The sequence below is a fragment of the Opisthocomus hoazin genome, chromosome Z (assembly GCF_030867145.1).
Source record: "Opisthocomus hoazin isolate bOpiHoa1 chromosome Z, bOpiHoa1.hap1, whole genome shotgun sequence".
Taxonomy (NCBI): domain Eukaryota; kingdom Metazoa; phylum Chordata; class Aves; order Opisthocomiformes; family Opisthocomidae; genus Opisthocomus; species Opisthocomus hoazin.
The window spans coordinates 79,623,260-79,635,178 of NC_134454.1; the positions used below are offsets into that span (position 1 = coordinate 79,623,260).

At 55.6% G+C, this 11,919-nt stretch overlaps 1 protein-coding gene across 1 annotated transcript; it reads left to right on the top strand.

Annotated features, from left to right (window-relative positions):
- Nucleotides 1-121: 121 nt before the first annotated feature.
- Nucleotides 122-3,377, top strand: LOC104336813 (C-C motif chemokine 19). The gene is made up of 4 exons (XM_075411118.1): nt 122-252; nt 1,398-1,521; nt 1,846-1,942; nt 2,473-3,377. The coding sequence occupies exons 1-4, from the start codon at nt 195-197 to the stop codon at nt 2,491-2,493; spliced, it is 300 nt and encodes a 99-aa protein (XP_075267233.1). The 5' UTR covers nt 122-194; the 3' UTR covers nt 2,494-3,377.
- The last annotated feature ends 8,542 nt before the right edge of the window (nt 3,378-11,919 follow it).

The following is an 11,919-nucleotide window of genomic DNA, read 5'->3' on the forward strand; positions in this document are numbered from 1 at the left end:
AATCCAGCCTGTTGCAAGACTTGTTTCAACTTCCCACCCCTCCCCACCAAAAGAAAGTGAAAGCCATGGGTTGGAAGCATAAATAGGCAGTGGCGAGCACCAGCAGCAGAGCGCGGAGAAGCCGTGCAGAGCTCACCTCTCCGGCCCGGAGCACCGTCACCTCCAGCCCTTCCTCTCCCGGACTCAGCAGCAAAATGCAGCAGCTGCATCTTCTCTGCCTCAGTCTCCTGGTGCTGGGATGTATTCTGCACGGTAAGAGGGAACCTCTCGAGTTGCCTTTCCTGAGGAGCGGAGAGGATCCTGTTTCTTGGTTTCTTTCGCATTGCCAGCAGACTATCAGAGGGACCCATGGCTGGGGCTCTGTCTCAGCCCTCCTGCATGCTCTGCTTGTAACCTGTCCCAGAGGGCTCAAAGTGCAGACAGGAGCTTGCAGGGCACTGGGGGTGGAAAGCTGCGCTTGGGAAAGGCTGTGGAACAATCCTGCCTCCCAGTGCCCTAGCCCAGCTTGTGCACACTGGACTGGAATCCGCTTGGTCCCATTCTCCCCAGCACATCAGGGGAGTATCCCTGGGATCCTTCGGCGCGGGGCAGCCTGGAGGCAAACGGCAGGTCTGGGAGCGGGAGGGAAAGCGTGTGCTAAGGCAGAGTTCATGTTTGAGGGGCTGCTGGCGTCGGGCATGGGCTTTGCACAGGTCACAGCTGTCTGAGTGGGTGACACTAGGCCCTCTGCCCTGCTGTGGGGAGCTGGGGAGTCCAGACACCTTGTGGTGTTGCACCGCAGCTTGCTGCCTGGGGATACAGGCATCCCTGGGGACTGACGCTCTTGACGGGCATGAACAGTCAACAGAGCATCTGCCTGGAGGGTGACCAAGGTTCCCCCACCCTGCAGTGCAGCGCAGACAGCTGTGTCCCTCAGCTGTCATAGGACTGATCTGTGCAGGGTGGGCCGGCGATGAGGTCGCTGCAAAAGCTGTGACTGCTTCAGCAAATCTAGCTGAAGCCACTCCCAGCCCCTCAGGAACGGGTGTCTGTACCGCAGCACCCTGAAGCTGGGTACAGACCCCCGTCCTGGCTTGCTTGCTGCTGGCGCTGGGTCTGGGGGTGCGGGAGGGACCCAGGCATGCAGCAGGGTTGCCTCTGCCAGCCTTCTGTTTCTCATACACTTTGCTTTCTGTCAGCAGGAGGCAAAGGTCTCCTGGTGCTGGGGCGTGGGAGCAATTAATCTCATGCCTACGTGTGCAGCTGGGTCAGTGTGCGAGGGCATCGCTGGTGGGCACCATCCTGCCCTGCTCTGACAGGGCAGCCCCCCAGGCCCTTCACCCTCTGGACAGGCTGCGTGAAGGCGCTGCCAACCCAGGGAGAGCATCCTCAGCCTGCATGATGTGTTCCTCCTCCAGTGCATGGCGGGAACAACGTTCTCGACTGCTGCCTGCGGACCAGCGAGACACCCATCCCATGGCGGATAGTGCGGGATTACCAGCTCCAGCTGGTGCAGGATGGCTGTGACATTCCAGCTGCTGTGTAAGAGCCCCAGGGTGGTGGTGGCAGAGGGATGGACCCTGTGGAGAGGGAGGGAGGCAGAACAGGGTGGAGGAGGGATGTTGAGCTGAGTTTGGAGGTGAGGGAATAGGGAGGAATGTGAAAGAGACCCTGGAGGTCAGAGGCTGAATCAGAAAAGGACAGAGCTGCCGGGAGGGGAAAACTTGGGATGAAAGTCAGGGAAGAAAGTCATCCCAAGGCAGAGATGGAGGAGGGCAGTAAGCGAGGCAGGGCATGAGATCTTGAGCTATGCTGGAGCATCCCCGGTGTGTCCTCATCTTGTTATTTTCCCCATGGGCCTGGCAGGTTCATTACCACAAAGGGCAAGCGCCTCTGTGCCCCACTCCAAGCCCCATGGGTGGTTCACCTCCGAGAGAAGCTGGATGCCAGCTCTGCCAGGAAGGTAAGAGCTATCCCTCTTCTCAGCTGGGCATGGGGCAAGCACTGGGTTGGATTTGTCCACCACCAGACAGGCTTTTCCCAGTCTGACTGGGCTGCTGGGACGAGCTGGAACTTGCTCTGCTGAGGCATGGATACTTTGCCTTGGTCTCCATCCCTCCTCCCTCCAGCTGGGACCAGTCTGGCTCTTCGGCAATCCCTCTTCCACCCCAAATAAATGCAGTGCTGAGGCTGTTGCCCACCCAGTGCCACCCCATGCTGAGCCCGACGGGCACAGCAAACAGCACCAGGAGCAAACCCGCTCCCACTTCCCCTCTGCAAGCATGGAGTTTGCAACATGTGCATCTTCATGGGGAGGACTTGTGACGAGTTTGGTGGGTGCTTTACAAGCTCTTCCAGGTCCCTGCTTCACGACCACGGCTTGGCCAGCGGAGGTCACCCCTTGGTGATCACCCCAACCGTGGGGAAGGGACTCTGGGGAGGCCCCTGCCCCAAGGATCGCACTCATCACAGCTGGGTTTTTCACTTCCCCAGGCCAAACTCCACAGCAAATAGGCTCTGAAGAAGGAGCCTGTGGCCAGCCCCAGCACCTGGAGTGGGGCTGACTCCCAGCTGTGAATCTGAAGCTAATGGAGCCAACCTGCTTCCACCTTCAGCTGCAGAGCCGACACTCCTCAGGACTTGTGCCAGTGCGCAGGGCTGGGCAAAGCCCTGCCTGCTTTCTTTTCTTCACTCTGTCTCCAGCGTGACCCAGCAACCTGTCTCAGGCTGAGCTGGGGGCTGCTGGACCAGAGCCTCTGCCGCCTTCGCAGCCTGGAAGCTGGCTGATGGACTGTTCTGTGAGACAAGTTTGGGGGGGGTCTCAGCCTTCCCTTGGGTGAAGCAGCTGTGACTCCCAGCACCAGTCAGATTCCTTTGGTTTCCATGATCAGCCCCCAACCTTCTGCAGTCCTACTGCACCCCTGGGAAGGGTTGCTGGGATGGGACAGTGTGGGGATGGAGGAGGGGGATGGGGATGTTCCTTGCCTGCCACTCACTGTGCTGCTTCCTTGCTGAGCACAACCTGGATGCCCTCGGGCAGAGCATGGCTGATGCTGCTCCTCTCTCAGGCCCTGACTTCTCCGCACCATTTCCCCTCCTGTCCTTTCTTGCATGGGTAGAAATAAAGCCAGTAATGCGGTGGCTGCAGAGCAGGCAGCGATGTTGTCCTTGGCCCTTGCACTCCTCAGGGACATTGCCACCCTTCTTCGTCCCCCAGCCTACCATCGTGTTCAAAGCCTGCCCTGTGCTCCTGCCTGGGCAGATATGCATGAGCAGCTTTCACGCTGCTCTCAGGTATTTGCTGCTAGATCCGTTTGATGCAACAATTATGGGTGTAAGTTGCTTCATTTCTCTCTTTTTTATTTTGCTATGATTTTGTTAAATAAAAAGAAAAGCCAGTGGGTGGTTGACCTGCCTTGTGTTTGAGCCAGAAGGCCAGCAGGGAGCGTGGGGCGTGCAGCCATTGCTGCCTGTGATGCTGCAGTGGCAAGGGGGCTGTGCTGGTGTGCAAGGAGGGGGAAAGGGGCTTTCACAGGGGTGAAGGACACTTTCTACAGCAGCTGGGCTATCAGCCTCTCCTGGGAGTCTCTCAGCACAGTAGCGAGGCAGCCATCCTGCTGGGCCAGGCTGCCAGAGCAGGTCCCCAGGGGGTTGTATTGCAGAGGGGTATGGGAGGGAGCATGCTGGTGTTGCACCATCCAGCCCAAACCACTTCAGTCCCACTAACACAGATGCTGGGCTGGAGATCACCAGCTGCCAGCGCCCATGCAAGTGTGGGACATGGTTAAAGAGCTGCAGGAATAGCAGATTTGTCCTTGAAGTGGAGGGAAACTGAGGCACAGGTTGGCCAATCAGGTCTGCTGATTGCTCTGGCAGTTCGGCGCTTGCTAGCAGCTCCGGTGCAGGTGAGGAGGAAGAGCTTTGGGGAAATGGAGGCAGGTGAAGATGCCTGCTCCTGGGCACATCCATGTATAAGGCATGGAGGGCAGCCCACCACCTCCTGCCCCTCATCACCTATGAGCTGGGAGTCCCTGGCCATTTTCCCCCTGAGCCTTGGGTCTCCTGGGTCTGTGCACTGGGACTACGGTCTTGCTGCCCGAGAGTGGTCTTATGTCCCCTTGGGAACTGCCCTTTTGCCCAGGTCACACCATATTTGAACAAAGTTGCTCCCTTCAGCTGAAGCATAGGCTGAATGTTGATACACCAGAAGGACGAGATACCATCCAGAGGGACCTGGACAAGCTGGAGAGGTGGGCCTGTGTGAACCTCATGAGGTTCAACAAGGCCAAGTGCAAGGTCCTACACCTGGGTCGGGGTAATCCCCTCTATCAATACAGGCTGGGGGATGAAAGGATCGAGAGCAGCCCTGCTGAGAGGGACTTGGGGGTACGGATAGACGAAAGGCTGGTCATGAGCTGGCAATGTGCGCTGGCAGCCCAGAGGGCCAATCGTGTCCTGGGCTGCATCAAGAGAAACGTGGCCAGCAGGTCAAGAGAGGTGATTCTGCCCCTCTACTCTGCTCTGGTGAGACCTCACCTGGAGTACTGCGTTCAGCTCTGGAGCCCTCAGCACAAGGAGGACATGGAACTGTTGGAGCGGGTCCAGAGGAGGGCTACAAAAATGATCCGAGGGCTGGAGCACCTCTCCTATGAGGACAGGCTGAGAGAGTGGGGCTTGTTCAGCCTGGACAAGAGAAGGCTGCGGGGAGACCTGATTGCAGCCTTCCAGTACTTAAAGGGAGCCTACAGGAAAGATGGGGACAATCTTTTTAGTAGAGACAGCAGTGACAGGACGAGGGGTAATGGTTTTAAACTAAAGCAGGGTAGGTTTGGGCTGGATATAAGGAAGAAATTCTTTACAATGAGGGTGGTGAAACACTGGAACGGGTTGCCCAGAGAGGTAGTGGAGGCCCCATCCCTGGAAACATTCAAGACCAGGTTGGACAGGGCTCTGAGCAACCTGATCTAGTTAGTGGTGTCCCTGCTTGCTGCAGGGGGGTTGGACTAGATGACCTCTAGGGGTCCCTTCCGACCCAGAACTTTCTATGATTCTATGAATGTGCACGAGTGGGATTTGCATGGCCAACAGCCAGGCACTGTGCTCTCCTCGCAAAGACCACAGTATCAGACGTGGTTGTCCACATTGTTAAATTATTTGCGCTGTCTCTGGCCTGGTTTAGGTGCCACCCAGCAAGCCTGGGCACAGGCTGGGAGTGACACAGCCCGGAGACTGTTCCTGAAGACAGGGGTTACGTGGCCACCAGCTCCTGTGGGAATGGTAACCGCGGTGGTGCAGCCACTGGGCTGTCCAAGCCAGGGGATGTCCAGGCACCTGACAGCTTTTCATAGAATCATAGTATGCTTTGGGTTTGGAAGGGACCTTTAGAGGTCATCTAGCCCAACCCTCCTGCAGTGAGCATGGACATCTTCAACTCCATCAGGCTGCTCAGAGCCCTGTCCAACTTGGCCTTTGCTGAGACCTGCTGAATGCAAGCTTAGCCCTGGCCCTTTTCCTCCCCTGGCCTGCTGGCTCCCTTGGTTGGTGGCTGGGGTTTCTTTTGCAGGTATTCCCCGCTCTGGGGTCCTCTTCCCTGGTATCTGTGCACAAGCAATGCCCTGGGCTCAGCTGTCTCTTGGCATGGCTTTCCCAGAGCACCAGCTCTGTCCCAGCTCATTAACTACAGTGACAGCCCCAGCAACTCAATCCTCAGGAGGAGGAGGCAGAGGAGGAAGGCTGGTATAGGAAGTGAGGCCAAGACAAACAGCGTGAGTGGGAAAGGAGGATACCTGGTGCTTGCTTGGGCAGAAGCCTTCCTGCTGCTCGCTTGGTGACCCGCGAGGGGCCACGGCTGGGGAGGAGGAAGATGCTCGGCATGGATCCACAGCAGGGGTTGGCTGCTGCAGCTGGTGCAGGTCCCTGTGCAGGACAGGGGCCGCAGAAGGGGCTTAGACCGAGGTGCTTCAGGTTCATCCTTGGCTGGAGGCTACACTGAGAAGGAGCATGGTGCCCTGGCCAAGTTCCTCGGAGAGCTGAGGGAGAAGGGGCTTGCACTGATCTCTTGGATGTTGGAAGCAGGTTTATCTGCTTCCGTCAGGGTTTGAGGGACTGCTTGGCCGACCTGTACGTAAGAGCGTAGCTGCACAGCCTGTGGCTCCCAGCTCTCATGGGAGCAATAAATGCGCCCTTCTCTGAGCAATGCAGCTGTTCATCACAGATCCCTGCCAGGTCCTTGTCTTCTGCTGCTTTCTAGGGGGTGGTGAGCGAGGCCCCAGCTCTGGCACCAGGCTGCCCTTACCCACCAGTGAGGGACAGGAGGAGATGCTGTCCTGGGCCAGGTACGCGGTCCTGGCTGGCTGTCCCTCCTCTGGGCCTGCAGCAGCTGTTCCTACTCCGGAGCCCGACTCTTGGAAATCTGTCAAAAAACAGCAGGGCTCAGTACTTTGTGAACTACGGAGTGAGCTTTTCTAATACAAAATGTCAAAGATCTCTTTAGAGGGAAGCAGACACTTTCCTTGGAGAAAGCAACTTGTCAGTGCCATGTCAAAAACCTGGGGTCCCAGCCAAGAGCTAGATTCAGTGAAAAATGTTCCAGGCCCTCCTGTTTCTCTCTTCCCAGCCGTGTTTTCCTGCTCTTTGCCTACCCTCACTGCACTTGCAGAGGTTGGTGGGGCAGGATTGGAATCTGTTGCAGCACGACGCAGTCCTGTGAGCAGGGATCACTTTGGTGTGAGGTGTCCTGGAGCATCGGTTGAACCACCTGCAGTCTTTTATCCACACCTGGGACACGTATTTCACACTTTACGGAATAAAAGACATTATAACTGAAAAGTTTTCCTAGAGGGCTGGCAAAACAGCCCCTCTCCTCACGACTGTACACGAAGCCAGGAAAGAAAGGCAAGGCACCATCTATGCAAGGAAACTGAGCATGCTTTGGGTTGTCAGATCTCACAGCTGGGATCGTGAGAGCACTTCTGTCTCTCCTAGGCATCATGAAAGCTGTCCTGGGTGGTTCCCAGGGTGCATTCAAGGGGCACAAGACACAACAGGCACAATCTGTTGCAGTGTCAGGGTCTGACCTGGCATGGGCAGTCCCAGCCAGGAGGGAGGACTGAAGGTCCGTGGGAAAAACACCTGCCTGCTTCTCTGGAGCAAGAGTGAACACAAACTGAAAATGCTACATTGGCCTCACTTGGTGCCATAATACTCTTTCCAGGGGCTTTAGTGGAACTGGTTTTGTCCCTTGTCTCCAAAGGGATGACGTATGGCGGCTTCTTCTGTCACCAGCATCCCTCCTGTGTTGCTCATGTTGCTCCTGGAGGGAGCAGGAAGAGCCAGCTGCACCCTCCCTGCATGCACCCGCAGGCAAAGTGAGCAGCACCACGGGAGGTAGAAGATGTTCCCACTCCCGCGGCCCTCACATGGCCTCTTCGCATTGATCCCTGGTGCAGATGTGTTCACCAGTGCTGTGACCATGCCCTGGGAAAGTCTGCCAATGCAAAGTTGGGCCCAGTTGTCCACCGTGCTGGTGGTCTTCTCTGCTTGGCGTCAAGGCAAGAGGCTGCTCTCCATGGGCGCAGCTCACTTGGCACCAGTGCTTTACCCGGCTGGCAGGGGCTCAGGGATCTGCCTGGGATTTTGTAAGGACATGGGACATGTGGACGGTTGGGAAGGGTGGGAAAACAGGTGAGGAAAAGCCCCTTTAGTCTCGTCCCATCACGCTGTTTGCTCTTGCCTAAACAGTAACGTGTGTGGGTGATGGAGAGGATCCAGGCCTGGCATCTCTCCTCCCCAGGCCCCTGCTTCCTTCCCTCTCATTCCTAGCATGTCATCACTGGTGCTGCTTGTCCAAACACTTTCTGCTGAGATTAGTCCTGTGGGAAGATGTCAGCACCCTTGGCCAGTTTGTGGGGCTCACCAGTGCTGCTTGCCCAGACACTTTCTGCTGAGATTTGTCCTGTGGGAAGATGCCAGCACCCCTGGGCAGTCTGTGGAGCTCTGAGCAGGAGTGGGTGCCATCCCTGCCACCCTCCTCCTGCAGCTGGACTCTCCCTGCTGGTATTGCCCGCACTGCACTGCCATGGTCTGGCTTCTTGGGTCTGATCCCCAGGACCGGAGCATGGTACCAGGGTGCTCTTCCTGGCCCGGGTCCCTGGAGTCAAGCTGAGCCAGAAGTTTTCTAATACAGGGACCCTTGTGCCCGCATAGGGCTCAGCTCTGTGCTTTCACAAGTTGCAGGTGCTACAGCTCATTGCAGCACAGGTTCAGCCACGAGCTGGCCGCACCCTTGCCCAGATCCCAGGGCTCAGGGCACCCTTTGGAAAGGGAAGGGGCACCCATCCTCTCTGCCCTCAGGTGCACTGATCTTCTCTTTATGCACAGTAGCAGTAAAAACTGGAGATTAAAAAGAAAATCATGAGGAGAAGCACACAGGAGACTTGTCTCGCTGCCAGAAGTCTCTGGAAAGTACCTTCCCCATTATCCATCCTTCCCAATGAACCGGTAGACAGTGACAGGAGGCTTAGTGCCATTTCTGTAGCACTCCCCACCTCCCCCTCCTGTTTTCCTGCCTGGCCATGCCTCTTGGTAAGGTTTTCTGTGCACCCCATAGTGTGCCCCACACCAGGAGGCTTGGGGGGAACCTGCCCTCCCTCCTTTTCTCAGTCAGTCTGCAACAATAGCAAAACAGCATGGCTGCATGGCAAAACAGAGCTAGGTCTGTAGGAGACTGCGGCGAAGTGCCACCACCCAGCTCAGACCACAGGGATGGGGCTTGGAGGGGACTAATGAAGATCTGGGAGCTCCCTTAACGCCGCTTGGGAGCAGATGGGAGGCACAACCATGGTGAAAGAACTAGGGAAGGACAGCAGCAAAAAAAGAGAAGAATTTGGAGCTTCTCATGAATTGGGAAATTAATGTGCAGTCTCAAGCTGGCTGGGATGCATTAAACCCGTAAGGGTGAAAAACCTTACCTTGTCTGGAGTGGAAAGGGAGAGACAGCAGACTGCTAGCAGTTAGGCAGACTCAGAGGCTCTTTCTGTCATCCTTGTTTAGCTCTTATCAAGTGCAATCCTTTAATCCTGGGGTCTCCCTGCCCCTCTGTCTGTTTGGCCCCATGCTGCTCAGTTTTCCTGGACCCTTCTGCCCCAGGCTTTACTTTCGTGGTGGCTATGTGTGCGTGTCCAGAGGGATCTGGCAACTGTGTTGTGTCACTGCAGACATGCCAGGTGTGGTACGGCTGCCTAGCTTGGAAGGTTCACGCTCTGCAGCCGTTGGTCTGCCTCCTCCACAAACACATCTCACTCTTCTCCACTTTCCCACAGAAAACAAGATTTTCTTTCTTGCAGATGTTTTGTCTGGGAAAACCCCTCCTCCGCTGGGCTGTGCACTGACTGTCCCCACACTGCAAGCACACAACTGTGTTTACATGCATGTTCCTTAATCTTGTTTAAATTATCAAGCCGTGACTTTCTACTGACACTGGGGGCACAATGCTCCAGAAAAGCAACGTTTATTATCGGTAGTCTTGTGAGCTGCTGAGGTGGTCTTCGGAGAAGAAATCAAGTGCTTTCCTTGAAAGACCCTGCAACTTGTAGTTTCCCACCTTTTATTTAGCTGAAATGGCTTTTGGAGAGGCACAAGTCAGCATTTGCTGTGGTGGATGACAGCCACTGTATTTCAAAGAACAAAAGCAGAAGTGTCCCAGATATGCTACAGCTACTGATTTGCCTTCTTCTCACAGCATTTTGTTTCATTTCCCAGCTACTACGCCATGCTCCAGCATCCTCCTCTGCCCCTGCCAAGGCCAGCTACCCCAGGGAATTCCCAGTGTCAGAGGCTGCAGGGCTGTAGGTTTCGTTGCCTGCCTGGGGCAAAAGCGGGGCTGAAGTCCGCTGGGTTGATCCCTGCTGTTTCCAAAGGCTGTGTCCGTGCTGTGCAATGGCTCTTTGCTGAGCCGGTGGGGTTCAGTTGGCCAGGGCAGGGCAGCAGGTCCCGGAGATGCTGGCACTCAGCTCTGCACTTCTCACTTTGGGTAGGGAGGCTCTGCCCTGCTAGGGTTGCGTTCCCCCGCATCTCACCAGGAGCAGTAGATATTTCGCAGCATGAGAGAGGGTGGTCTGAGGGAAGCTCGGTCCACCTTGGCCTGGTTTCAAGCTAAACTGCTCACTAGCCCTGCTGCTAGCAAATCCAATGCAGGTGGCTTGTTGCAAAAATTAGAATCTGCTGGCATGCTTGTGTGCTGTAGCACTGGTGTTTAAAACTGTGTTAGTGCAGACTAAAGCAAAAAATCACCGGAAAGAGCCATTTGTGAGTCAGCCTCATATCAAGAGGTGCCCAGATCTCCAGCCTAACTTGGCAGCTGGTGCAATGGTAATGGGAGAAATGGGGGCTGTGTCGCAGCTGCTGGGATGAGGACAAGGGGATATACGTCCTGCAGCTTGCTGTCACTGCATTCAGGCTCTGTCCCCTTCCCTCCTGGCAAGGACAACCATTATAAATTATCTCTGAGCTTTGTTCACTGAAGATTTTGGGTATCACTCACGAGTGATACTGTGGTACAGGAGTTACAGAAGTCTGTCTTGGTGGGAGAGGTGGTCCTGGATGGGACGACTGGGCTCTGGAAAGGTGCGCACTCACTTGGTGGGGTTATGGAGGACAGCAGTGAGTTTGGTCAGAGGTATGCATGACCTGGCCTCCAAGCACAGGCTGGAGGAGCTTGGGTTTACCCTGATTCCAGAAATGGGTAAGATGGTCTCCTAGTGCACAGAGGGATGCTGCAAAGAGAAAGTGAAAAAAGTACTCTCTGAGTTTATTTCTGACAGGTCAAGAAACCACAGGGGTCCCTGGGGTCAGCCTTCAGGGGGAAATTCCATTTAGCAGGAAGAAGCAGCTGAAGAAATGCTACATCTCCACTGACAGAAACTTTTACGGTTAGACCAGTGCCTGACGGAAAGCTGTAAGTAGTGCTGGCCCTGGCTCAGCACAGGACGAATTAGATGACCTGGGGCAGTCCTTCTGAATCTTTTTTTTCCTCTATTGTTCTGGTCTACTAGGCTCCTATCAGGTGAGGTGGGCTTCCTCTACCTTACTCTGTTCCTCTGACAGCTGCACGAAGTCACAGGGACTGTGACCTTGGGAACCTCTCTAGCAGGTGGAGGTGGGAGGATGGAGTCACAGTGTGAAGTCCCCGCTCATTTGTTGGCTGCTTGATGTCAGGCTGCCCATGGCCACAAGAAACCCTTGTCCCCGGGGGCAAATCCAGGAACTGACCTAGTGCCCACGCGACGAAGCTGTTTTGGGAGCATGGGACGAGGTTGGCAAGCTGGGCTGAAGGAAGCAGCTCTTGTGTTGCATCCATGAGCCCTCTTCAAAGCCGAGCAGGCTGTGCAGACCCTAACAGTAGAGTGCGAACTATTGGCGGTGGAAAACAATGTCCTTGCTGTCACCATCTGTGCCACATGCTAGTGTTCTCCTGGCAAGCTCCTTGGCAGCCTTGCCGGTGTTTCACCAGCATAGTTTGAGTTAGAGAAAAAAAGAAAGAAAACCAAAGAGAGAAAAGAAAAGAGCTCTTCAGGGCTAATGTGAAGCCAAAGAGTTTAACATCAAATCCCTTTTGAAAGCAGCTGTGGAGCCTTGCTCTGAGATAAATAAAGGCTGGTTTGAAGCTGGAGAGCTAGCTGGCAGGACACACTGTTCCCATCTTGCCAAATGCTTCCTGGACCACCTGTCCTTGAAGGGCTGGGCTCCCCACAGAGTTGCCAGGAGTTGCCGTGGAGCTGCATGCTCCTGTGGAGTGGCAGGGGGTCTCGCCGGGACCCCGATGCGCAGCCCAGGCTCGGAGCAGAGGCATGTCGTGGAGAGAGGGAAGCCCTCAAGGGGTCCTTTCTGTCTCTGGAGAGCTCAGAGACATGGAGACCTTTCCACCTGGTGGTTTAAACTCAC

What these genes read in the sequence shown, in the direction of transcription:
- LOC104336813 (XM_075411118.1), top strand. Translation starts at nt 195, where the DNA reads ATGCAGCAGCTGCATCTTCTCTGCCTCAGTCTCCTGGTGCTGGGATGT. An exon ending in TGTGACATTCCAGCTGCTGT is followed by an intron (nt 1,522 to 1,845) that starts GTAAGAGCCCCA and finishes TGGGCCTGGCAG; the next exon opens with GTTCATTACCACAAAGGGCA. An exon ending in ATGCCAGCTCTGCCAGGAAG is followed by an intron (nt 1,943 to 2,472) that starts GTAAGAGCTATC and finishes TCACTTCCCCAG; the next exon opens with GCCAAACTCCACAGCAAATA.